General features: G+C 40.9%; 2 protein-coding genes across 4 annotated transcripts in view; one reads left to right on the top strand and one right to left on the bottom strand.

Moving 5' to 3' along the window:
• LOC111871430 (NCK-interacting protein with SH3 domain) overlaps nucleotides 1-15,854 on the bottom strand; it is a 38,622-nt gene extending 22,768 nt beyond the window's left edge. For all 3 annotated transcript variants that reach the window (XR_002844021.2, XM_023864532.2, XM_023864533.2), the window contains exons 1-3: nucleotides 15,540-15,854; nucleotides 9,106-9,290; nucleotides 6,854-7,201 (exon numbers count right to left, since the gene is read on the bottom strand). Coding sequence is in view for 2 of the 3 variants with exons in the window: in XM_023864532.2 (XP_023720300.1) it covers nucleotides 6,854-7,201; nucleotides 9,106-9,290; nucleotides 15,540-15,576 (570 nt within the window). In the remaining variant the exon portion in view is untranslated. The remainder of the gene's footprint in view (nucleotides 1-6,853; nucleotides 7,202-9,105; nucleotides 9,291-15,539) is intronic.
• Nucleotides 15,855-17,268: 1,414 nt separating this feature from the next.
• Nucleotides 17,269-24,018, top strand: part of LOC111871447 (derlin-2) — an 11,357-nt gene continuing 4,607 nt past the window's right edge. The window contains exons 1-5 of the mRNA XM_023864575.2: nucleotides 17,269-17,523; nucleotides 17,623-17,688; nucleotides 20,993-21,160; nucleotides 22,629-22,751; nucleotides 23,552-23,715. Of these exons, the coding sequence (XP_023720343.1) occupies nucleotides 17,431-17,523; nucleotides 17,623-17,688; nucleotides 20,993-21,160; nucleotides 22,629-22,751; nucleotides 23,552-23,715 (614 nt within the window). The 5' untranslated portion in view covers nucleotides 17,269-17,430. The remainder of the gene's footprint in view (nucleotides 17,524-17,622; nucleotides 17,689-20,992; nucleotides 21,161-22,628; nucleotides 22,752-23,551; nucleotides 23,716-24,018) is intronic.

Here is a 24,018-nt window from a genome sequence, read left to right as displayed (position 1 = left end):
TGTACTGTCAAGTTTGCGCAAAGGAAGTAAAATGTGAAAAGAAATTTCAACTTGAACAACACTCAAGAATGACTGCACATATTATGGCAAAGAAGGGGAGGAAGCACAGCACACCACAACAACTACTTCTTACACAGGTCAAACCCAAATCCTCTGTTAATACATTTTCAGCCAATCTTTTTTAAGGCTTTAGTATGCAGCAACATTCCATGGAATGAATTAAGCAATCCAGTTCTGCGATCATTTTTGGAGAAATATTGTGTAATTCAAAAAATCCCAGATGAATCAACTCTTAGAAAAAATTATCTACCTTTGTTGGATGAATCTACTCTGGACTCAATCCCTTCTGACATCGGAGGGAACTATGTCTGGATATCGGTGGATGAGACAACCGATTTATGTGGCCAATACATAGCAAATTTCATAGTTGGTAAGCCACATCCAGACAAACCCAGCAAACCTCATCATCTTGCTTGCAAAGTACTAGAGAAAACCAGGTATAGCACAATAGCAAGATTTGTAAATGATTCTTTGCGACTACTATGGCCATCTGAAATTGAGAATAAGTGTTGTAAGGTGCTTGTATTACTCACAGATGCAGCTTCCGATATGTTGAAAGAAGCAAAGGCCTTACAAGTATTCTATCCAAATCTTATATATGTAACCCGTTTAGCGCACGGATTACACCGTACTGCAGAAAAAATACACGCACAGTTTCCAGCTGTTAACGATTTAATTGCAAGTAGGAAAAAACTCTTTCTGAAAGCACCAGCTCGTGTCCAGTTCTACAAAGACTGCCTACCTCAGATTCCTCTGCCACCTGAACCTGGGGGACATGGTTATCCACAATTTCATTTTATCAGGAGAATTTCAATCAAGTAAAAGACGTGGTTACAAAACTTGAAGATGAGTATGCATGCAGCCGTGAAGCAAAAGTGGTCTTTGGAAGTGATACTGGTTATCAAGATGTGAATTTTATCCACTGAATTCCACTCCAGGCGAAATTGGAGAAAAGATAATATGCGAGTTAGAAATGGTGTTGAATCGAACCCAGGACTAAAAAAGATTCAGTCAGTTAGTCAGTACTTGAGTGGAATTAGGGTATCTTAGCCAGATGAATGTTCCGAACCTTCGGCGCCAGTGTATAAACACTGTCCAATCATGTCAGTTGATGTAGAAAGATCATTCTCGGCCTATCATTTTGACGGACAATAGACGCAGTTTGTCTCCAGAAAACACTGAAAGATTTCTAGTTGCCTATTGTGATGCTACTTTCTGAAGTGAATGGTACATGTAAATAGGTCAGTCTGAATAAAGTGACCTGTTTCTTAAGGGCATACTGTTTTATTTTTGGTGCATATTTTAAGTGTTTTTAGCGCATATTTTAAGTGTTTTCAGCGCATAAAGATCCGGGCCCTAGTTATGGCGTAGTCAGTATAGTGACTGGCTAATGGCTGGACGATTGAGGGGGTCAGAGTTCAAGTCCCAGTAGGGTCAAGAATTTTCTCTTCTCCACATCGTCCAGACCAGCTCTGGGGTCCACCCCACCTCCTATCCAATGGGTNCACTGCTGTAGAGACGCCATGCAACGGAACCAAATAATGTCGCTTATACCACACGTTAGTTACATACCTACCTTAACTCAGAGCAAATGGACTCTCCCTTCCCACATCACACGCATGCGCAGTGACGAGAACAACAGAGCCTCGTGTTAGCTGCCGGTTTAATGTAGTGTTGTCAGGATGTTTTTGAAACAGGAACAACAGAGTTGGATAAAGATTGACNGGGGTAAAGCGGCCGGGGCGTGAAGCTGACCACTCACCTCCAGGCAGTGCCAAGGTCAAGGAAATGCAGATCTATATATCCACTCCCCCATACGCCTCCATGGTGTTGCTCTTAATTAGTTAAGCACAGGGACAACTTTACGAGTATGTCAGTTGAAGGGGGGGGGAAATGCAAATTCATATAGAATTTTCTTCAGGATATCTCAGANAATGAGGGATGCCAAAATGTGGCAGACATGCGTCGGCCAGGTCATCCTAGTGTCAGAGAAGAAGTGTATACTCTTTCCGCGTTACTGGAGAGTGATCGATGCCATATGATTCATGAGTTGGCCCAAGAGACAGCTTCACAATGCTTCACATTCTGATGGAACACCTGGACATGAGAAAAACTGCATCACGATGGGTTCCGCATGATTTGACGGAAATGCAGAAATGGCAAACTGTAGCTGATTTGTTCGATCGATGGGGCTGCGAAGTGCTGTATCATCCACCATACTCCCCAGACTTAAGCCCTTGTGACTCCGACTTGATTCCTAAGATGAAGGAACCACTTCATGGCATTCGCTTCAGAACTGTTCCAGAAATTCTTCAGGCAGTAGACCACTCCATTCGAAATATCAACACAACAGGCGCTGCTAAAGGTATCCTACAACTTCCACATCGCTGGCAACGGGTTGTACACAATGCTGGTGACCACACTGAAGGGCAGTAAAACTTCGAAACATGCATCTATTTTGTAACAGTTGTAAATAAATACTTGCCACTATTAACCTTTAAGAGACGGGCCATTTAAATTCCCGTAATGGCAGCCACCCGGAGTTAATTTAAATGTCCGCCATTGTAGAGTACTAAAAATTGTAAGCATGTTACTGAAAATGCTGTGATTTCTACAATTTTTGTGATAAACGAACGAAATAAACGCAGCTTTTATCTAGAATGAATATAGAATCAGATATTGTAATTTACAGTTTTAGAATCTGTAAAAATTGTTACACTGATTCCAAAAAAAAAAAATTTCCCAATTTTGAGTGTCTGTCCACAAATATGCATACAGTTTCTGCACAAAACGTTTCTGCAGTATAAATGCATGCTGCTGACATCCTGTCTTACTATGTCTTATCTGGCAAAACGGTAGGAAGTTTATGTTAGTACTGCACATTCTCCAGTCACGTCGGAATCTTTCTGTATGCACAAGTGTGGGCGAAGTCTAATCGTATTTTGTCCTTCAGAAACTCTACGTGTTTATATATCGGACTAACCACACAGAGGTACTGTTCTTGGAATATCCCCGCAATGCCCCCTTGCTTCCTCTGTACGGCATTCTGAATGGTGTGATTTATGAGCAGCCTCTCAATTTTGGCTTCTTCCATACAAAATGGGGCCATGGTGGATAGTTGAAATTGAGATGTTTTATAAGCATTACGATTCTGTTTATATTTCGGACTAAACACACAGAGGTACTGTTCTTGGAATATCCCCACAATGCCCCTTTGCTTCCTCGCCACTTTCAGTGTCATCTGTACCGCATTCTGAATCGGTGTCATTAATGAGCAGCCTCTCAATTTCGGCTTCTTCCATGCGAAATGGGGTCATGGTGGATAGTTGAAATTGTGATGTTTTATAAGCGTTACGATTAGCGTTGTCCTTCAGAAACCCTGACTGTGTATATCTCGAAGTAACCACACAGAGGTACTGTTCTCGACATAGCCCCGCACTGCCAGAACGTTCTAGCCTAGCGCATTGTGTTGTGTTGTGAATAAAACATCACAATTTAAACAAGCCACCATGGCCTCATTTCACTTGGAAGAAGCTGAAATTGAGAAGCAGCTGATTAATGACACCGATTCAGACTGCGGTACAAAAGACTCTGAGAGTGGCCAGAAAACAACGGGCTCAGAACCCGAAGTCGACAAAGACCCATCATCTTCATCGGCAACCTGGAGACCACCAGCCCAGCATGGCAGGAGAGTTGTGAATAATCATTCCTGTGGAGCTGTGGGGTTAAATATCAATGAAGCTCCGCATGTAAATAAGGATTCCACCCCTTTCTGCGTTTTCATGCTCTACTTCGCAGGGATTATCCGTCTGCTGGTGGAAGAGACGAACAGGTACTACCACCAGTACCTAGACAGACTTCAAGAAGGACCTTCTCCGCAGCCTGACGTGACCGATTCCAAGATATTTCAGTTTCTAGGAATAATCATTCAAATGGGACATGACAATAGAGACAGACTAAAGGACTACTGGTCAACTGCAGAACAATTTGCCACGCCTTTCTACTCTAACACAATGAAACGCAACCATTTTCTACACATTCTTCATTTTCTTCATTTTGCTGACAGCAATACACAAAACTGACAGGAATGCCGACAGTTATGACCGACTATGGAAAATTCGGACCATCTTCAACACTCTCAATGACGCATATGAAAAATATTATAACCCTTCCGAACATTTGGCCATAGACGAGATAATTGTTAAATTCAAAGGGAGGGTGGTTTTTAGGCAGTACATTCCTAAGAAACACAAACATGTTGGAATCAAAATCTTCAAAATTTGTGATGCCGCTGGGTGTATTTATGACATGAAGGTTTACCTAGGAAAAGACAGGACACGTGCTGACCAAGACGTGACAGTGACACATGCTACAGTTAGGGACCTATGCAGACGTATTGAGGGCGTAGGTCACAAACCGTACATGGAAAATTTCTTTTCGTCACCAGACTTGTTTGACAAACTGATGACAAAGGACATAACGTGCTGTGGGACAGTCAGACCTAATCGGAAGGGCTTGCCTAATGATTTTCGACGAAGACAATTTCGACTGAAGAAAGGTGACATCCGTGTTAGGGTGAGACGGAACTTGACAGCATTAGTTTGGAAGGACAAACATGACGTTTACGTACTGACAAACATGCACTGTCCTCCAGCAGAAGGCAGTTTCTGTGATGAGCATGGAAATGCCATCAAGCCAGCAGTTGTTGATTACAACACGCACATGGGTTATGTCGACAAAGCGGACAGAATGGCAAACAGTTATAGCATCAGTCATCGGACCTGGAAATGAACAAATACACTATTTTTCCATCTCCTGGATCTGACGATTCTGAACAGTTTCATCCTGTTGTCATCCTGTGGCACGAAATTGTCACACAGAGAATTTCGTCTCACCTTGTGCGCAACATGCTGGAACATGCTGCAAGGGGTCCACCTCACCCTCAAAGGTTCACGGGTCGACCTCCTGCTGTGTTATCTGCGAAATATCGATTAGAGGAGGCCACTCGACTTCACTGGCCGACTTCCTCTAATAAGAGACTGAGGTGTCATTTGTGCTCTTCGCATGGGAAATGGAGTTACATCCGGACAAAGTGCATGAAGTGCGACACTGGACTCTGCATTTCCGGATGTTTCCAACAGTACCACATGAAGGCAACATTCAGTTAGATGACGCAGGAGGGAAGACTGTGTACTTACAAAGCTGGTGTCAAAAAATAATGTAAGTAAAAAGAATTTCTACCTTATAATTAGATTTTAAAACGCTGTGCGCACGCGTGGACTGCGCGTACCCATACGGTGTCACACGGCCACTCAACTATACTTTAAAGGTCCCCATACAGTGTCGCTAGGCTCTTAAAGGTTAAAGTTCCAACCCTCGTATATATAATAAAAATATAAAATATGGAAACTTATTTTTACAAAGAAGGGTATACTGCTTACACAAGTGGACAACGTCCCTTATGAGGTAGAATAAGGAGTTTTACATCATTAAAAATTGTAATGATTTTTAATTCATTTTAAATGGAGTGAACTGTAACATGTAAGATTTTAACGCACAACAACTGAGTGCAAGTGTAACATTTTAATTTGAAATGTTCAGTTACGCATGTGTGAAATGGACAATACTCAATGCAGTGTAGCAGATTTGGCATACTGGGACACCTGAGGATCGCTGCTTGCGGCCGAAACATGTTGTGTTAATAGCAAAAGCAAATGAGAATGAAGAAATAAATAGTTGCATTATTTACATAAAATTGTATGTAAACAAGGTTGAATAAAATTTATTTAATATTCTATCGTAGCATCCTGTAGAACATCACTTATTTATTCCTATCTGTTATTAGCCATCTCTCATGCAACTTGAGTTTTAAAGCCTTTCAAAATTTTTAATGTTGAAATCTCTTCTACATCACTGGTGTATGCACATTACAAGTTTCAACAAACACTGGTCACCTTCAGATGAGCAATGTTGGTCGAAACATATAGTGTGCATACACCAGTGATGTTGGAGAGATTTTAACATCTAAAACTTTTAACGGTTTAAAAAGGCAAATTGTATGTGAAACGGTTAATAACTAAGAGAAATAAAGAGTTTTTACAAGATTTGAAGCTTTGACGGCAACACTATATGACCAAGTCATTTTGGCAATCAGTCACATCAACATGGCAGTAGTGCCTGATGTTTCAGAGACACCTCTGTCCCCACCATCAGAGGCTGATGTCTTACAAACAAGGTATGCTGTCAGGTGACCCAGAGCAGATGACATGGGGATCAGCAGATGCAACGGGTATGTATCCACCCTCAGGGAGGCACCTACTCAGTCGGATCCAACAGACAGGGCTAGTCTCAATCACCGGACAGCTTTAGCTAATGGATGCAACTGAATAGGTGCCTCCACACCATTTCATCTGAAGACAGACACAGTAAGTTTCTGAAAACTGTTTTCTTCTAACATATCAGATGATGGACAAAGAGCAGAAATTCTGTAATCCTAAGCATATCAGTGTTTTACTTTTCAGCTGGTACATGCCAGTATGCATACCAGCAAACAACTGGTACATACTGACAAATGTGCCAAAAATCATGCATCTTCTCATGCATTAACATGTTCCCAAACTTCACGCTAAAACTGGGCATGAGAAAACTGGCAAATATGTTTAAAAAAGAGCACTATGACCACTGAAATGTGGCATGGTACAAAAAGCAATCTTTATTTTTCTGGTGAGAAAGACACATAAGAAAACTGCCTTACTGTTATGATCATATTAACTGACAGAACAGAGATGGTTACCACTGCGTCACTTCCAGCACTCCTTAATGAGGAGACAGCAGCTGAATTTGAGGAAGTACCACTAGGAGATAAATGTGAAATTCCATCAGGTGCCATTCCATCACTTGCCATAGCATGTCGCAGCTTTGGAGATGTACTCGAGGAAATGCTCACGTGGAAGTCAGGTGGAAGTGGAGCATGCCTCTTCCCTGAGTTAGAAGAACACAACTCAGCTTTCCTTCTCCGTTCCAACAGACGAAGCAACAGATCTTGCCGGTCAGTAGCCAAGCACCCACCACTTTGCACTCCTTCTCCCCGCAGAACTTCCAAACACCCATCTAAGAACTGTACCCAACATTCAACACTAACCTACAAAAAAAATTAGAATTACGCACTTTGTCTCACTAAACGTACATAAGTTATCTGTTAATTACTACACATTTGTTAAAATATGACAGATTATATCTTCTCACACTAACTCATTTTAATCCTGATCTAGATGCAATGAAATGTTAATATGCTTCTATTGTTTCATTATAGACTGGTTAAAATATGGTCAGTTCTATTACAACTGTTACAGAAATAGAAGAGACGATATAATTAAGTTAATCTGTATTTCTGCAAGTGTAAGACTGGGATGAGAGTTTTGCAGACAAAAATACAGGTTAAAACGGTATAAAATATCATTATTCTTCTATTTAAATCAGATTTCTTGATTTCTCAGTATAGCGTTAGTCAACATCCATCCCTCGAGCATTCCAAGTCTGGTATGTTTCTGCATTAGGCGTTCAATGTTTTGCAACTTCAAAGAAGACCAACCAAAACCAATGTTCTGCTCAGCCATCCAAGTAAACCATCAGTACCTCAACCACTGGAGATTATCTTCTGAAATCAACCTTTTCTGTTTCTCAAAGCAAATATTTTCATTTTTGTTCAGCACTCTCGACCAATCACAATGCAGTAATTTCTGTCCATGGTTTATGCTGACCGTCTTACAGTGTATACACTTTTTCACCTTATTCTTCACTTCCACACTACATGTTTCAGCACTAATGTGCCATCTTCAGGTGTCTTTGTGCACGTTAAACTATTGTACTGCATGCCATAATGTCTTCATTCTAAAATGACTAAAATCTGTGTTCATCATATAGGACGATGAATTCTAAATAATATAACTTTTCAGGATTCTTCCTATGTCGCACCCAAACACGCGAATTACGCCAATCCTCTTCTACNATGATGAATACAGATTTTAGTCATTTTAGAATGAAGACATTATGGCATGCAGTATAATAGTTTAACGTGCATAAAGACACCTGAAGATGGCACATTAGTGCTGAAACATGTAGTGTGGAAGTGAAGAATAAGGTGAAAAAGTGTATACACTGTAAGACGGTCAGCATAAACCATGGACATGAATCAGTGTAACAGGACGCTAAAATATAACATCAGTAATTTCTGTTTCCAGCTTGTCTTTGAGACACTGCACTTTCAAATGGCTTAATGCTATTGCATATCTCTTGGCTAACGCACAGAACCACTTCTTAGGACATGACTTCATGTCTTCATGGCAGTGATTCTTCATATTATGGTCTTCTGAGTTGACACAATGTAATCCTGCAGGCAGATGTTTCTGAGGAACATGCTACCTCCATGGTTGAAGTGTGTAAAGTGACGAATCGGCTACATATCTTCCCAAGAGTTCTCAATGACGAAATTCTTTCCAACCTGTCCATACAGTGCAACTGATCCCTCACATTATTCATTTTGTTCCTGAAGATGGAAGCAGTATGTTCCTCAGAAGCATCAGTACCTGCCTACAAGACTGCATGATAGTCAGGCAGCACTGTAAGTCATAAAGAGATGTTAAGCCTTGAACATTTAGAACAGAGGGTTGTGTACAAGTGTGTAGCATTTCTGAGGGGGTAAATGACATTTGAGTACAGATGCTGTCCCTTCAAGTTCGACAGAAATGCACAGCATTAGTAACAAAATATTTGGGAATTTTTTTAAGAACACTGACAATGAGAGGGTATTAAAAATCCATCCAGCAAGATCCCCACTTTTATTTTTTAACATTATGAAAATCCTCAATCTCTTACTATGGCCACATCATACTCAACTGTGAAAGGATTAAATACAATAAAAGAAAGTCTATATATTAAAGAAAATCCATGGTACAACAAAATACAATAATATAATTTATAAAACATAAAACTCACAAAATGAAGTTTAACAATGTGGATACTACCTACATAAATAACAAGTTTTACCTGAATGGCTGTCACATAATTTGAAGGAACATATCCAACTTGTCCCACAGAGTTCACCACCTGCCACCAGTTGCGTTGTTTTGTGTTTACTTGATGAAGAATAAAGATATCATTTTCTTGAAAGCTAAGAGTCTTGGCAAATGTTGCTTTGAAGTTATACAGAGCTTTCAGCATTTCAAATTGTTCTGAAAATAATTAGAATGTCTTAAAGTGAACTAATTTTTATTCTTACATATACATATCATTCACAAGGAATGTGTATAGGATACTGGTGGGAAAGCCAGAAGGAAAGAGCCCACTGGGAAGACCAAGGTGTAGGTGGGTGGAGATTATTAAAATGGATCTTAGAGAGATAGGATGGGAAGGTAGGGATTGGATTTATCTGGCTCAGGATATGGACCAGTGGAGGGCTCTTGTGAACATGGTAATAAACCTTCAGGTTCCATAAAATGCTGGGAAATTCTTGAGTAGCTGCAGAATTGGCGGCTCCTCCAGAAGGATCAGCTCCATGAGTAAGTAAGGACATACATACAGGGTGTTTCACGACTTTAGGGCATAACTGCAGGAGGTGATTTCCTAGGTCTTTGTGATCAAAAAAGTTCATATAAACATGTGTCCGATTTTGGACGGTTACGGAGTTATGACCGTTTTAAACTCAGAATAGAAGGTAACGATTACAGACAATAAACGGAACAAAATAATAAACCAGCATAATACATGACACATTTAAAGTATGAATGTAAAGTTAACTTCGTGAAATTACCTTTAACTTGAATTGATTGGTGCTTAAAGCTGATTTTCGAAAATGCCAACGCCGGCCGCAACACACGCTGCCGCTTGGTTGTGAACCATGCCGGACATACCAACCCACCCCGCCTTACATAGCTCTCAAGTGTCTAGATAACGAGAACGCTCTGTCTGTAGCTGGCTAAAGATAGCGACCTGCCAGCTGACATACACGGTTCACAAGAGGGTGTATATGGGAATGAAAAAACGGTCATAACTCCGTAACCGTCCAAAATCAGACACATGTTTATATGAACTTTTTTGATCACAAAGGCCTAGGAAATCACCTCCTGCAGTTATGCCCTAAAGTCGTGAAACACCCTGTATACAGGGTGTCCCAGGAGGAATGGACCAAACTTCGGGAGGGTGTTCCTTATGTTAAAGTATGCCGATATAACCCAAAACACCTATGTCCAAAGTTGAACGGTTACGGAGATAATGGCCCAAGAAAAGTGTGGTCTTCTGGCAGGTCCACGCACTGTACCTCTCAGCTGAGAGGCCTTATCTATGTTTGTCCTTGAGTGCGATGATTCACCCTAGCCTTACTTATGTAGTTGGCTTATACCAGAACGCGCAGTCAGTACGTTACATCATCGCTTGCCATTCATGTGTCATGTATAGTGCTTGGAAACCCTAAGGACAATTATGACATGGCGAGCGAGTATTTTGTATTTCAATTTTATGGCTTCATGTCACTCACAAGTTAGTTTGATGTTACGTACATTATTAACATTACAGAATCCACATATTCCTGCCAGTTTTAATATGTATTTTGTAATCAACAAGTGTGTAACAGCGGTCAAAGTTTCACACTTCTCTGGCCATTATCTCCGTAACCGTTCAACTTTGGACATAGGTGTTTTGGGTTATATCGGCATACTTTAACATAAGGAACACCCTCCCAAAGTTTGGTCCATTCCTCCTGGGACACCCTGTATATCACTGCTTCTCCCCCCCCCTTGGCACTAGAGCCCCAGTGGGCCTAGACCCACCTCCATGAACTTCTCCGTTCACTTCGGTTTTTCTAGATCTTACACATATGGTAGGACTCCTTGGGCGAGTGATCAGCTCATCGCAAGTCCTCTACCTGTTGACAAACACAGAAAAACGCACACAAACATCCATGCCCTGAGTGGGATTCGAACCCACAATCCCAGCTTCTGAGAGAGCGAAGATAGTGCATGCCTTAGACTGCTTGGCTACCGTGACCGGCATATATCACTGCTTACCTTATTGATTTTTTCAGTAAGTATTTTCATAAAAACCATGTTTTAATTCACTTTGTGAACTATGGATGTAAATAAAGTAATTTACTCTAAGGAATGAACAAAAGTAAAGGTAAAGCTGTCCCTGTAACAGGCCATGAAGGCCTACAGGGGCATTAAAGGTCAAGGCTCCCACATCTTCTAGACAGTTGGCTCATAGCTGGCTGTAAGGTAAGATGGCCTTATGCGCTGACTGCCCTTTACTCCCCAGGAAAATTCCTGGTTCTCATTTCTGTTAGAGGCTGAGTCGACTCTAGGGCCATAGTTTGGCTGGAAGGATTAGGTCAACTGAGAAATCCAGTGACCCATCAGGATTTGATCCCGCAACCTTCTGGCTTGTAGCACAGTGCCTCAACCAAATGCACAACAGTGTGCCTCCAAGGAATGAACAAAACTGTATTAATTGTTAGCTATGACCTAGAATATGACCCTCCCAAGTTCATAAGGGATTAATAAATCTCCAAGATTTGTAACCCAGATAATCTTGGTAGGATCATATTCCAGGTCATACTAACAATTAACACAGTTTTGTTCATTCCTTGGGGGCACAGTGTTCTGAATTTGGTTGAGGCACTGTGCTACAAGCCAGAAGGTTGCGGGATCAAATCCTGATGAGGTCAGTGGATTTTTCAATTTACTTAATCCTTCCAGCCACAGTATGGCATGTGGGTCTAAACAACTTTAATACATAGGTCAGATAAATAGTAGTGGCAACACCTCTACAGTTCTGAAATTACTTTATTACCTGAGGTAAACACACTTACATTCCTTCAATATAATCACGCCCCATGTGTACCACCTTCTGCAAAATTTGTGGAAGGCATCGTACACCATCAGTGCGTCCACTTCTGTTGATGTCCAGCAGTGACCGCCCTACAGCACAAATACTCTGCTCTCTTGTGTTGTAACGTGTCCCTCGCAGTGGTTCATTCATTTTGGCAAAGAGATCATAATCGCACAGACTCATGTCGGGTCAGTATCACGGACATTGCAGTATCTCCCATTGCCACCAGTGAAGGAGATCCTTGACAGCATCACTAGTATGAGCCTTTGCATTGTCATGAAGGATGATGGCATTCGTTGCCAACAAGTGTCGTCGCTTTCTCCTGAGTGCTGGACGAAGATGATTATACAGGAAATTGAAGTAGTAGGCAGCGTTTACTGTCTGTCGTTGAGGTACAGTATGGTGCAGTATCACTCCATCAGTGTCATATGCCACAAACATCACCTTCACATTACTCTGTGTAGGGCGCACTTTCTTTGGACGAGGAGAGCCAGGATGTTTCCATTCATTTGATGTCGCTTCAAGTGCGGTTCATATGAGCGAGCTCAAGTTTCGTCCAGAGTGATGATCCTTCCAAGGAAGTTGTCACCTTCCCTCTGGTATGGGTTCAACAAGTCCTGTGCAATTGCATAACATTGCCATTGTTGCACCTCGGACATTGTATGACAGCCCCGTCCAATGCGGTGCCCCTGATATATTTTTCTGGTGCCCTCCATAAGAACATATAATTGAGCCAATTTTTAATATTAATTCAAATAGTAAGACGAGATTTTTTGAACGTCTGAGTACTGTTAAATTTTTTCACAAAATTTCCTTGAAGCATGGTACAGTATTAGACATTCCTTGAAAATTTATACCTATTTTTTTCTCCCTTGCTAACAACACCAGTCTTAATTCTTTTTTCACTACAGAAACTGTCATCCTCTCAAGATCAGGTAATTTTCCCTAGCGGTATTTTTACCCCCTCAAACAGCCACAAGTCCCCACTGAATCGGCTTTCATGGATTTTGGCTTTATGATGAGGGTATCATAAAATATTCTGTGATCGGCAGGGCAAACATATTCACTGACACAAACATGACTATGGGGCCCAGCTTACCGTAATTTCCCCAGTTTCTAAACTCATCGGCAATATCAATCAAAGTTACTTTAATCCCAACAAAGTAATGCCGCAAACAATAAGAATTACGTACCAATCCTGCCTAACAGACTCAAATGTAGATGATGCACTAAGAGGAACCTGTTCCAGCTACACACCAGATTTTCAACAACTTGCAACTAACATGTGGTGTAAAATTTCACACTAATTATGTAAGACTGTAAGTAAATATAATTATGTTAAGATTGGGTCAGTATNTGGTGGTGCCTGCACCTCCACAGGCATCAGTCAATTGTGCCCGAATACATAACAACATTGGACAGCACTGTTATATGGGGTACCCAACATGCTGCAATTTTGCGGTATCCAAGAATATTGTGCAGAATGTGGAGCATGGTTTTGTGATACATCTACCTCAGCAGCTAATTCCCACACAGCCCATCCACAATCAACATCCAGCAAAGAAGCAAGAAGCTGAATTGTATGGCTGTCAACATGGGGTCGTCCTGAACAATGGCTGTCCTGAATGGCATTCCTCCCTTCACGGAACAATTTCACCCACCGTGCCACTGTGCGATATGGCAACGCAGCATCACCACATGCTTCTCACAGTCCCTGATAAGAGTTTTGTGCACTACAACCTCGTACAACTTCAATTGTTATCCAGGAGCATTGTTCTTGTTTCGTAAACATGTTGTTAGGGTGCTTGAACTGGGCTCCTGCACTTCAAGACAATGCACAATGCAACTCAATGAAACACAACCATAGCCACTCACTGCACTACTTCAACTGAACTTCTGCTATCAGCTACAGACATCGCTAGTGCCACCTGATGCACATCTTTCATGTTACAGCAGTGTTGCCACTACTTTTTATCCAACCCTTGTATAAATGTAAAATTTAAAGTTACCCCTGTGCTTAACTAATTACGCACTATACCATGAAGGCGCATGGGGAAATGGATGTGTAGATCCACAGTTTCTTGACCTTGGCACTAGGTAGATGTGAGTGGTTAGCCTCACGCCCCCACCGCTTTACGCCGGGGGAAAGAGCCCCATCACAACTACCCTCACAAGAACAAAAATCAGTATTTTTATACTTCATGCCTAAACAACTTTAATATTAATGTAGAAGTTAAAGTTGCCCCTCTGCTTAACTAATTACGCACTATGACATGAAGGCACATGGGGAAATGGATGACTAGATCTACATTTTCTTGATCTTGGCACTAACTAGAGGTGAGTGTTTAGCTTCACAGCCCCACCACTTTACCCCCGGGGAAAGAGCCCCCAGTACCAATTGAATAGGAGGTTGGGTGGACACCAGAGCTGGTCTGGATGACATGGAGAAAATTCTTGACCCTACCAAGAATCGAACTCAAACCCCTGGGCCATCAAGCCCATAGCCAGTTGTTATACCGACTGTGCTACCCCAGAGCTCTCAGTATAAACTGTACTGTGCTAATGCAAAATTCAACTCAATGGAATGTCATCTATAAACAAACTGTGCAGCTTTAGGGACACAACCTAAGCTACTACCAAAACTGTCCAGAATGAGGCCCTCTCCATCAGCCTTACCCATGTAGAGCAAAAGTCACAGACCCACACCCAAGTTCATCACTGACATACTGTCATCTGTTTTTGTGATCCTGACAGTGTGACATCAAAACACCTTCAATCATTCAACGATTAGGATATCCTAGCCCCCACTACTGGTCCCTGATGGACCCACAACTGAACCCTGGCTCAGCCCTCAGTTTCCTTTGGGTGAGGCATCTTCCCAACCAGCTTCTTCTGCTAGCCACACACTTCTTCCCTTGAAAGACAAGCTACTCACAGCTATCAAGAGACTGCTTTCAGTTTTATCCTAATGAGCCCCTTAAGAAGTTGGGGGAAGCACAGTTTCACAGAAACCCTACAAAAATCTTGAATACAGGTTAAGCTAATCTGACTTATCAGTGTTATGCAAGACCAGAAATCTCCGATAAATTGAACTAACACAGAGAAATGGGGAAAATATATCAGAAATCAGGTGCATAAAAAGACACTTGTGCATAATGCCTTCTTGCTACAAGTAAACCCATAATGATAAATAAATTGTAAAAGCTTAGGTTGCTGAAGTAATCTGCATTGTTCATTCTGGAATTGAATTTGTCAGCGCGATTCACCCATATCAGTAACATTCTTTTCCTCATTCCACACGCTGGTTAACCTGCGCCAATGAGAGTATATAAAAAACAAAAGCTTTCCCATAACCACTCGCCCTCAGCGCCCCGCCCATTTTCTCATTTTCGTATTCTCAAAAACATTCACCCAATTATTTTGCATGACCCTACTGTTTGCACAGTGAAAACATCTCACATATCGCAAACAAAGTTCTCATACACATATTTTTTCCGATAGTCGGAGAAAGGTCACTACTTCAGCACCACGTCTACTAGAAATTATTAACGTCAGCGCTTACGTGATTTATGATTGTTCATATTTACTGCCGTACTTACCCCCTCTGCCGTTAATTTCTGCTCTATTTTCGCCCATTTTAATAAGTAAATTATATCAAGAAAAAGTTCTACTTTGGATTTGCCTTTTTGCAACAACTTCACATATTGCAAACTGTTTTGTTCATTCCAGTAACAAATAACTGAAACTTTTATTCATCTGTAATTAAACAAGGAGTATCTTTTTCGATATAGTGTAAGGAGGTACAACTTTTGTACATTCACAAAAAAAATAAAACGGAAAGCCAACAACGTCAAACAGACAAACACACCGCTCCACTCACTGCCACCAACGCTCACAGCCCTCACGTCTCACGGCCTTCTGCACCACTGGTGTACGTTCACAGTGCTGCTTGAAAAAAGTGACAAAAATATGTTTTAGAAACTTGGTGCATAGAAATCGACACAGAGAAAATGGCACCAGTAAGCGACAGTGTTTGATTCAGTACATTCCCGTTACTTCCGTCAGTCGTGAGCCTCATGGGTCCTGTCTGGTATTTGCCTAGTTGAATTGCGGAATACCACTAAAATTTTGACAGAACTCTCGCTGTCCTGGCCAAGAATCGAACTGAGTATCTTCAGAATACGGGTCTCGTTATCAACTGGGATAACTAAATTGCTCCTCCAACCCTCACTTTTGCATGAAAGACAGTAACCGATTAGCGAAGCGTGACAAAGGCTGTGGCAGGTATTTTACTAGGCATATGACTGTGATGAATATCCAGTAATTGTTTTCTTTGTAAGTCCCTTGTACTGCGGCCACTTCTGGCCTATTGTACCATCCCCAGATGATAGGTGAGGGTGATTGTGGAGAAATTGGTGGAATGAAGATTGGCAGGGGAACCAAAGCACTCGGAGAAAACCTGCCCCAGCGCCACTTTGTCCACCACAAATCCGTCTTGACTGTGGTGGGAAGCCAGCGACTAACCGCTTGAGCTATGGCGCGGCCTTCCAGTAATTGTTGGTGTCGTTACATATTTTAAAACGTAGGAGAAGACTATATATTAAGAGTTTTTTTAATTGGAATTTGATATCCATATTCCGGTATGTAACGTCGCAGTACTCATTATTGGGCAACATTTTTCAAAACTGCACACAGGACTGGAAATGGGAGGGGCACCAATTATTTGGGCAAGGGCACACCAAGAAAACTGGCAACCACAACGCAACCGCAATCTCCGAGAATTGTTATCAGCCTGAGTTGAACACATGTAACTGAATGCGGTTGCCAGTTTCCTTTGTGTGCTGAGTTTCACGGTGGGGTCGAGGGAGGTAAATTTCTGGCTAATGGAAGCACCGTGGAGGATCATACCTTCCTTGTAGGATTTGAAATTCTCACAACTGTGATCACGAAAAGTTCTATCTTCTGGGATATGAGCCATGCAGTCCACTGAAAATCAACCGGCGTTTCGGAGGAACACGTTGACTCCATCATTAGGGTCGAAGAATAAGCCAAGCAAAGAAACCAGTTGCTTCATGCTGGTTTGTTGCTTGGCTTATTCTTCAACCCCCTTTGACGAAGGAGATATGTTCATCCAAAACGTTCGTTGCTTTCAATGAACTACAATGAATATAACCATGAAATCTTCTTCCTTTCTCATACAACCCGCTCCATGGACTATCATGTGGGGTATAGACGTCGTGTGCCCATTGGTGGACGTAATTGCCATGGATGCCAACAAATCTCAGACCACAGTTAGTTGGATGCGTATGGTATGGACTAGTGAAAAGGAGTACTATTCCGTGATCAGTTTGGTCATACTGTGTATTCATTAAAATTATTTTGTGCAACAGCTGATTAAAAATGGGATGGTGGTGTGCTTCGTATTTATGTTTAATGTAATGATTTATCAGTTCAAACAATGACCTTGTAATGTGATAACTGGTGTACGCAATGGCTTATCAAACATTCCGTCAAGAGTACATGCAAATGCCTGTTGTGACCAGAGCGTACACAACGGCATGTGTTATTACTACGCTAGCAGTCGTGCGTGTCAAGTTTGGCATTAAATTTTTAATAATTGCATATTTGTATGTTTTTCAAAGTGTCGGTTCATATACTAATAGTCAATATTTATATTTTCAGCAATTGGACTTGGTTTCACCATTTCAACTGTATTTCAACCCAATTTTAATTGTGAAACAGTATCAGGTATATGGATTGTGACAGTTTATGATACTAGGTTAGGTTGCTCATGTTTTTTGAAACCTAAATGCGGAAAGCCCGTTCTCGTAAGATGACGTTGGTGTAGCCCTAAGAATATTGGTTTGGAAGTAACCATTGAATTACACTAATAGGGATAACTGAAGGTGATAAGTGGATGACTGAGAGGCTCGTTACTGAGCATGGTTATCACAGATCACCACCTTATTTATCGTGCAAGACTGACAGTTCTGGAAATGCAATCAGACCACTGCTACACAGTACTTTGGACAAAAAATAAATAACTTGCCCAAATTTTATTAAAATCTCAAATCCTGTTCTCCCAAAATTTTTATAAGTTATGTGAGAATAACATATGGTGAAAAGAAATAATGTTATCTTCAATCACTCCTGCTATGTCAAACTGCATCTATTTTCTAGCCTTCATTGCATGTCCTGTAAAAATGCTGTTCAATAGAAATGTACAATGAATTGTGCCTGTGACAACTTGTGTCTTTTTATTGAACAAAATATAGAAGCTGTAGAAGTAGTAGATGCAACATATTTAAAAGTGGAAATAAAGCATGAAACCGTTATGGGCCTAAATAAAAAGAACAAATTCTTGTTGTAGTGATACTATGCATACACAACACACAGTTTTGTGTGTATATAAATGTTAGTAGAAAATCTGAAAACATTTAAGTTCAATTAGAAAATATGAATGAACCAGTTCATAAAAGGTGTAAAGCCAACCAACTTGTGGTATCCAGTGACTTTCCCGTGTAAGACATGCATGATCAGTCTAGAATAGAGGGAGCCCAGCTCTTGTGCATGAAGCACATTGCATCACTGGAAAACAGCCTATGCCTTCAGATGAAATTCAGTCCATAATAGTCATTATTGTAAACATGGTGTTATACAGCCCATGAAGTTTATAAATTTGCGACACACAGTAACTAGAAATGAGTGTGAAGACTGGATACTTGGTGTAAGTAACTGAAGTTAATAGAATCTTTCCTTTATATCACTTTGTAGTGATTGTATGACTACTTCTGTAACTTGCTTTCCGGTAACACTATCAGCATGACAGTGCTTGTTGGTGATGTATGTATGTGGAGGAAGTGGGTGCAAGCTGTGTCAGCCAGGTGGAAGAAGGGATTTGAGAACTGGACATCATGTTAACCAACATAAAAAGGAATTATCAATTGTAAATTTTAATATCATGAAGCGGCAACAATAGTGTGCATTCAAGGAACTACATTTCTTGTTCCTTATCTCACTATCATAATAACAGTGCTAATGGTTCTTCTGTAATCTGCAGTGGCCAGTTTGATGGTGGTTGCATGTTTATGATAATGTAACATACTGCATAGCACTTTTAACTATACAGGGTGTCCCAGTTGTTTGGTGCCATACTTCAGGAGTGTACTGAGGGTTCCCTATAGAACAACTTTGAAATAGGAACCCATAACTGCAAACATTTCTTGTTCCTTATCTCACTATCATAATAACAGTGCTAATGGTTCTTCTGTAATCTGCAGTGGCCAGTTTGATGGTGGTTGCATGTTTATGATAATGTAACATACTGCATAGCACTTTTAACTATACAGGGTGTCCCAGGTGCTTGGTGCCATACTTCAGGAGCGTACTGAGAGTTCCCTATAGAACAGCTTTGAAATAGGAACCCATGTCCGCAAACGTAAAATAGCAGCGCTGTTGCAGCATTTAATATCATTTTGTTTAAACTTGGCACCTCAATGTCGAAGAGCATGCACAGGCATATTACCCCCTCCAAACTCTTAAGACTCACCTGCTAGAGTAGATGTTGGAATTGACGCCCTCCATTTTCAATGCTTGCGTTACATTGACGAAAGAAACTTTGGCGCACCCTTTCAAATAGTCCAGGTGTCTCACGGATCACGTCACATGCAACAAGTATTCTGGCCAACAGCTCGAATTCATTATCCACATGCGTGTCGTAGATCAGGCTTTTCATGTGGCCCCAGACGAAATAATCCAGAAGTGTCAAGTCTGGGGATCGGGGTGGCCAAGGCACTGGGCCTCCTCTTCCTATTCAATGACCATGAAAAGCAGCATCGAGGTAGTCTCGTGATACAATGCTGAAGTGTGTCGGCGCTCCGTCATGCTGTGTCCACATTTGCCTCCGCACAATCAGTGGCACGTCTTCTAGCAAAGTCGGAAGGATACGTTCCAGGAACACCTTGTAAAAGAGCCCATTGACTCAAGGTGGTAGGAGGAAAGGCCCAATCAAGTGATCACCAGTGATGCCTGCCCAGACATTGACAGAAAATTGCGCCTGTTGGTAACCAACTACAGTAACGTTAGGGTTTTCATCAGCCCAAACGTGGCTGTTTCGACAGTTGAATCGCCATCCCTTGTAAACTGTGCTTCGTGTGTGAATAACACGTGATTCGGGAATTTGGGCTGATGTAAACACTGGTTCAGTATCCACTGACTCGTGGTACAAAGTCAGCCGGACCTACGTGGTGTATTCACGTTTGATGATATGGATAAAGTTGTTGGTCGTGCAGGATCCTCCAAACACTTGATTTTGATGTCCCCACAGTCTTGGCAATGGCACGAGTGCTGGTGGATGGCTGTTCCTCTATGCAATGCAGTTTGACATTGAGACACCAAGTTTAAACGAAATGATTTTAAATGCTGCCCTAGTGCTGCCATTTTACATTTGCAGACGTGGATTCCTATTTCAAAGTTATTCTATAGGGAACCCTCAGTATGCTCCTGAAGTATGGCACCAAACTCCTGGGACACCTGTATACGTGCCCCTTCCTCTCGAATGCCTGTCTTCTGCTTGGGACTTAAATGTGTCAGATGACACCTTTTTTTCATATTGTACACTAGTAAATTAAGAAAACTACTGAGAAATGGTAATAATCATATGCCAAATGAATATGCATTAAAAATACTACATACATATTTGCAGGGCAGTAATTGTCAGTACCAGAGTCAATAGTGCTGGCAATGGGTACATTATCAGTTGTTATGTTTTCTGCAATGTAACACCTTGTAGTCAGAAGAAAGGCAACTGTTTCGTAGGAGCATACTGTATTCATCGTTAGGGTCAAATAGTAAGACAAGCTTGCTGTCTGCTTCATGCTGGCTTCTCAGTTCACTTACTATTCAACCCTACAAATGGTGGCAATAAGTTCCTCGAAACCTTCGACTTTCATTAGACTATGTGGTATTATTTCCCAGATGATGGCACTCTTCATGCCCACCAGTGTGAGGATGATTATTCTCATCTTTCATGTTAAAATTCCGTTGTTTTCAGCTATGGCGACTGGTAACGACTTTCCTGTTTTTTGGAACAGTGGGTTTCAATTTTTTCTTCAACATGATTTTTACATATCGGTACTGCCGTATGCTGGAAGAAGGTTCATTCCGAGGACGCACTGCTGATTTTGTAATGATGTTCCTCTTTGGAGGAATTTGTATGATTGTATCCTTACTTTGCTTCAAGATCAAACTCTGGATTTGCAGGCATTATTATCCCTTCATGAACAAATTGAAAAGTACAGTACTACATACATGTAAAAATAATGTTAAGAAATATGATCATAATGCAGTAATATATTTCAGCCTCAGTATCAGTATTCATATATTAATGTCTGAACTATGTGACTTTTATTAACCTTTTTTTCCCACATTTTGTTATTGCTACACATTTGTGAAAACATCCAAAAGAGAAACGCTTACAAGAATTAGGTTATAACTTAGGAGCCATGTTGTATGAATGCATATCTCTTAAATTTCAGTCCAAATACACACATTGGTGCCACAGTTATATTTCTGGTTCATTTTGACCCCCCAAAGGCTTTACTCAGAGTACTAACATATGTTTAAAAAATAACAAAATGTTAAAATTGTTTGAATGAATTTGTGTGACTCACCGACATAAAAATAACATATTCTGCATATTTACTTGAGGCAGATAATCTCTGCCTCGTTGAGCTGAGCCTTTCTTGAGAAGCCATCAACAATGCAGCTACTCAAGAATTTCCCAGCATTTTATGGAACCCGAAGGTTCATTATCATGTTCACAAGAGCCTCCACTGGTCCCGATCCTGAGCCAGATCCATCCTATCCCATCCTGTCTAAGATCAATTTTAATATTTTTCACCCACCTATGCCTTGGTCTTCCCAGTGGTCTCGTTCCCACCAATATCTTATATGCATTCCTCTTCTCCCCAATTCTTGCTACATGCCTGCCCACCTCATCCTCTTAGGCTTGATCATTTTAATTATACTTGGAGAGGAAGAGTACAAGTTATGAAGCTACTCATTATGCAGTTTTCTCCAACCTCCTGTCACTTCATCTCTTTTCAGTTCAGATATTTTCTGCAACACCCTGTTTTCAAATACCCTCAGTTTATGTTCCTCCCTTAATGTCAGAGACCAAGTTTCACACCCATACAGAACCACAGGCAAAATTATAGTTTTGTGTATTCTAATTTTTATGTCTTTGGACAGCAGATGAGAAGACAAAAGGTTCTGGACTGAATGGTAGCAAGCATTACCTGAGTTCAGTCTCCTCTTAATTTCCTCCTGAATCAGGTTTTGATTTGTGATCATCATTCCCAAATATGTGAACCAAGTGATATAATTGGTTAGGTCACATTCACACACATTCTACCTAGCATATGACATTCTTGCAATAAGTACAAGATTGACAGCCCACAGCCTACTCAGTTTCAGTATGCCTCATCTTTAAGAAATCCTAGAATGGAATTATTCAGTTGCAATATTTTTCACTGCCATCTCGTTATAATATGTAATTAATTGAAAAGCAGAAGTGTCAGATTTTCAGCACACGTTGAAAATATATTCATGCTCCCGAACTCAGATTTACAGCTCATTTTCATGGTACACTGTTATATGAGAATATTTTCCTTGACATACACATGTAGATTTTTGCATTCTTTGTAAACTTATTGTTCCTTGGTCAAGCCTTTACTATCATGTTGGTGTATGTGTGGTCACGTAGAAATCCTTTTGTGAGAATGAACTTCTTTGGATTGATCAACTTCCAGGTATGTAGAAATACAACTTAAATATTATATATCAGAACTTTAAAGGAAGAAAGTTTCTAGTAACTTATTGTGAGCTCACGTTTAAATCCTTACGCAAGAAACATTCAGTACAGACACTCCTCATTATATGAGAGTTCAAATAAGTGCAATTAGCTGACTTAAACAGATTTCAGTTTGTATCACTTGATCAGTCAGCAAGCAGTTCACATTAAAGTGAGAGAAGCTGGAGGTCTGAGTATAGTATTATATAGGTATATAGATAGAAAGTAAATCTATCCCTGGAGCAGGCCTTGAAAGCCCGTACGGTTGGAGACATTGAGGCTCCCACATTTTATCCGGACAGTCAGCCTTACATTCCAGCTNCCTACCCCCCCCCCATGGGAAGATTCCTGGTACACATTTCTGTTAGCGGCTGAGTCGACCCCACGGCCATTGTGCGGCTTTAAGGATTAGATCAGTTGAAAAATCCTGCAACTTTCTGGTTTGTAGCACAGTGCCTCAACCAACTACACTACTGCATGCCTCTTATTGTATGGGTTTGGGAAGGAGAAATATGATGGCAGAGGGCACAGGCATGTTTAGTTTATGCGATTCAACCCTGTGACATGTTTGTGGAACACAACTATCACAGTAATCGAGGAATATTTTATAGTTGTATACTAAAAACACCAAGTGTTGCGGCTTTGGGTATAACTACCATGTACCAGATTTTTATATGGGTAACTAAATTCTGTGAAGCCTATATGGAGTGTTATCATGAAGAGGAGCATTGCTAATCCTACCATTTGTTGTACTTTCAGGCACCATACTTACCATGGGTGCTACTAGGGTTCTCAGTTCTATTAGGCAATGCCATTTGGGTGGACCTTATGGGTATGGCTGTAGGACACATATATTATTTTGTAGAAGATGTGTTCCCAAACCAACGTGGAGGTTTTCGGTTGCTCAACACACCACAAATACTGTAAGTGTTTACTCATAATTCAGTTATATTTTTATGATAAGTGACTAATTAGAAACTGTTTAGATTCTGCTACAGCATATGTCCTACAGACTTTTCATTGTGGTCACAAGTGAATCAGAATAGTCCATGATTTATTTCACCGCCTTCTAGTGCATACACTTATCTGCCTCACTCCCCTCTCTCGCACTACATGTTTCGGCACAAAAGTGCCATCTTCAGGTGCCTTATTTGATTAACGTTAAACTAGTTCACTGCATGCCTTGTCGTCTTCATATTAAAATAATTAAAATATATATTTATCAT

This window comes from Cryptotermes secundus, unplaced genomic scaffold (assembly GCF_002891405.2).
Source record: "Cryptotermes secundus unplaced genomic scaffold, Csec_1.0 scaffold323, whole genome shotgun sequence".
In the NCBI taxonomy this organism is placed as follows: Eukaryota; Metazoa; Arthropoda; class Insecta; order Blattodea; family Kalotermitidae; genus Cryptotermes; species Cryptotermes secundus.
This window is presented reverse-complemented; position numbering and strand designations above follow the sequence as displayed.